The sequence below is a fragment of the Akebia trifoliata genome, chromosome 1, assembly GCF_017979445.1.
Source record: "Akebia trifoliata isolate Shusen 1 chromosome 1, ASM1797944v1, whole genome shotgun sequence".
NCBI classification, from domain to species: domain Eukaryota; kingdom Viridiplantae; phylum Streptophyta; class Magnoliopsida; order Ranunculales; family Lardizabalaceae; genus Akebia; species Akebia trifoliata.
Window position 1 is genome coordinate 31,048,646 of NC_141375.1, and position 3,442 is coordinate 31,052,087.

Below are 3,442 nucleotides of genomic sequence, written 5' to 3' on the forward strand. Positions count from 1 at the left end.
ATGTTTTTTCATATGTCCCTTGATCCTGACCCTATATATATATATATATATATATAGGGAGTGGTTCGTGGGACATATGTAAAAACAATGGTTTTTCAAAATATGGCTTAAAGGTTTTAGATTGAGTTGAATTTTTGTGAGGATAGTCAGTATGATGAGAAGATCATCCTCACAAAAAATCAGCTCAATCTGAAACTTCTAAATCCATCAAAAGTGATTTACAAATTATTAGTAAAAATTGACAAAAAAAAAATTGACAGTTCACATTCTAAATCACTTTTAATGGGGTTAGAAGTTTTAGATTGGACTGATTTTTTTTTTTCCAGATGATCTTCCCATCATAGAGATCATTCTCACAAAAAATCAGCTCAATCTGAAACCTCTAACCCATAATTTGAAAATTTATTAATGTTACATTATTTTTTCATATGTCCCTTGATCCATTCCCAATATATATATATATTTTGTGTGTGATGCAGGTGTATTGTGTTTTCTAAAATATATGGCACTTTCCCATAGGATGGCATGATTACCCTTCCGTGCACTCTAGAGAATAATTTAGTAGACCAAGAATAATGAATAAAGGAAAAAATTCATTTGGTCAACCCTAAATATTTAAGATAAGGCTCTAACATGATAAGATGATAATCTTTTTTAATAAGTGAAATGCTCTTAAAGAATAATATAGTGAAACTAAGTATATTTCCTAATTGAGATGCTTGATGTATGGGGGGAAACAACATAAGGTTTTATGCCAAATAATGTTTTATGATCCAAATGGTACCACATTTAATGGACCCCACTAATCCAAATGTTTGATGGTGATAATCAAATTAACCCGTTCTCATGCAAAAGAAAAAAAGAATTAAACTTCCAATACAAAGTAGTTTATGTTATTATTAGGAGAACTTCAGTTCTCTCTTACAAGCAACAACATACACTAAAAAGGGGATAAAAATAAAATAAAACATTGAAAATTTTGCTATCTTATATAACATAATCTGACCATTCAGATATAAAGGAAGTATGATCCATAGTAAAACTAGGAATCTTATCCAACATAACTGGATTCTTCTTTCCTCCAATCAATCTTGCTGGGTTTCCAACTGCAGTAGTTCTTGGGGGCACTTCTTTCAGTACTACTGAACCCGCCCCAATCTTAGCCCCATCTCCGATTCTCACATTCCCTAACACACATGTCCCTGCACCAATCAACACTCCATCACCAATCTTAGGATGCCTATCCCCACACTCTTTACCACTACCCCCCAATGTCACATTGTGTAGAATTGACACATTGTTTCCAATCACGGCCGTCTCTCCGATCACCACTCCTGTCGCGTGATCAAGCAATATCCCCCGTCCGATCTTTGCTCCCGGATGGATATCGACGGCGAATACCTCAGATACTCTATTCTGGATCAAGAGTGCTACAACCTTTCTACCTTGTGACCATAATTTATGTGCCACTCTATGTGCTTGACATGCCAAGAACCCTTTGAAATTTAAAATGCAATGGACCAAACTAATACAAGCTGGGTCCCTCAATTTAACTGCTTTGATATCATCTCTGATTGCTTTCTTGATCTCAAAATCTTCATTAAAGACACTAAAGAAGACTTCATAGAGAACATTAATAGGAAGACTTGATGTACTTAATTTGATTGCAAGATGATTGGCTAATGCACTCTCTAACGAATTATGTGACAAAATCGATGCTAAATAGTAATTCGACAAGATGGGTTCTTGATCCATGTCGAATTTAGCTTCTTCACGAATTTGTAACCAAACATCAACTCCTTCGCCCTCAACATCTTCCCCATCAGAGAAGCTAATTGAAGAATTTTGGTGATCCTCTTCAATGGGTGAACAAGTAACAAGATCAGAAAAAATGGGTCTAGAGAAATTTCCATACTTGTATTGAGAATTATCGATTTTGGATCGATCATAATCGAAAGAGATACACTTTGCCATGGTTCTTGGATTGTAGACACAAGCTGCCATTGTAATCGACGATTTCGAATGATTGAAGCAGATATGTAAGGGAGATGTTGCAGAGAAAAAATGGGTTTTTGGATTTGGTGATGTTGGAGGGGAAGATGGTTTATATAGGTGAAGGATAGAAGGCTGAGAAACAAACAGAACTTTCATGGAAAATGAGAGAAATTGGGTTTTTTATTATATAAAATAAAAAAAAGATGAAATGGTCTTGTTGTAATTTTAAATTTGAGAATGGCTGGTCTTATATGGGTGAACACGATATTATAGGGGCTGCGTGATGTAACCACTCACGTCGACAAGAAAATTGCTAGAGGCTTTAATGACCAAATTGCCCTCCTCACTTTTTCTTTTGTGAGGAGATTGGCATTTTGAACCTTAACTGAGTTTATTAGACAAGGGGGCAAGGGGCTGCGTGATGTAACCACTCACGTCGACTTGCAAATTGCTAGAGACTTTAATGACCAAATTGCCCCCCTCACTTTTTCTTTTCCGAGGAGATTGGCATTTTGAACCTTAACTGAGCTTATTAGATAAGGGGTACATATGTCATCATAAAATATAAATTGTCTTTTTTTAAATCCTGGATGTAGAGACGTAAACGTATAAGCTTCTAAGAACATTTTTTTTTTTTTTTTTGGAGTGGAGTTGTTTAAAGTTTTAAAGTCTTATTTAAGCTTCTAAGACCTCAATCAGGACACGTGGTAATATCGCATGGTTATGATAATATGATCATATTGATTAAGGTAAATTAGAAGATTTGTACTGAGAAGTGGAGGGTGTGATCCCATGTAAGTGCTCCACTTGTCCTTATTCTTGTACAGAAGTAGCAAAAAGTAACAATAATAATAGACAACATGAATGGTGACGTTTGAGATGACGAGATGATTCGTGAAACCTTATTGACGGTTTGAATACGCTGCGTTTATGTTTGGTGTTCAAATAATGCATGGTGCTTATCAATCTGTAGCGAGTACCGACAATTCACGAGGGGCCATAGCTGTAGCTGAGGGATGGCCTATTGGTCCATGAGCATTGACCGCGCGCTCGCCAAAATAATCGAACGAGAGGGTAAGATTAAAAAAAATAGGGAAAATCACTTAAAGGACCTTGATGAAAGAATTTATTTTTAATTAGTTCCTAAATTTTAGGATTTCTTTTAATAGTCTATTTAGTAAAATTTTATTTTCTTGCTGATCCCTCAACTTCATCTCAGCTTATAATATTTTTGAAATATGAAAACTATCCATTTTTCATCTTCTTTATTTACTTAATTTTTTCAACGGTGATTTCAACTACTTTCGAAGATTTTTTTATTGTGAAAGATAAATGAAATGATATAATTCTTATTTTGAACATTTTAGATATTAAAAAAAATGGAGGTATCTTTAATATGCCATAACTTGTATCCTAAGTGCACAATTTAACAACACCTTTCAGGCAT

At 34.7% G+C, this 3,442-nt stretch overlaps 1 protein-coding gene across 1 annotated transcript; it reads right to left on the reverse strand.

Annotated features, from left to right (window-relative positions):
- Positions 1–871: 871 nt before the first annotated feature.
- LOC147411718 (serine acetyltransferase 1, chloroplastic-like) lies at positions 872–2,227 on the reverse strand. The gene has a single exon (XM_086451541.1). The coding sequence runs from the start codon at positions 2,149–2,151 to the stop codon at positions 988–990; it is 1,164 nt and encodes a 387-aa protein (XP_086307667.1). The 5' UTR covers positions 2,152–2,227; the 3' UTR covers positions 872–987.
- Between the last annotated feature and the right edge of the window lie 1,215 nt (positions 2,228–3,442).

Excerpts from the sequence above, each read along its gene's own strand:
- LOC147411718 (XM_086451541.1), bottom strand. The coding sequence starts at position 2,151 with ATGAAAGTTCTGTTTGTTTCTCAGCCTTCTATCCTTCACCTATATAAA.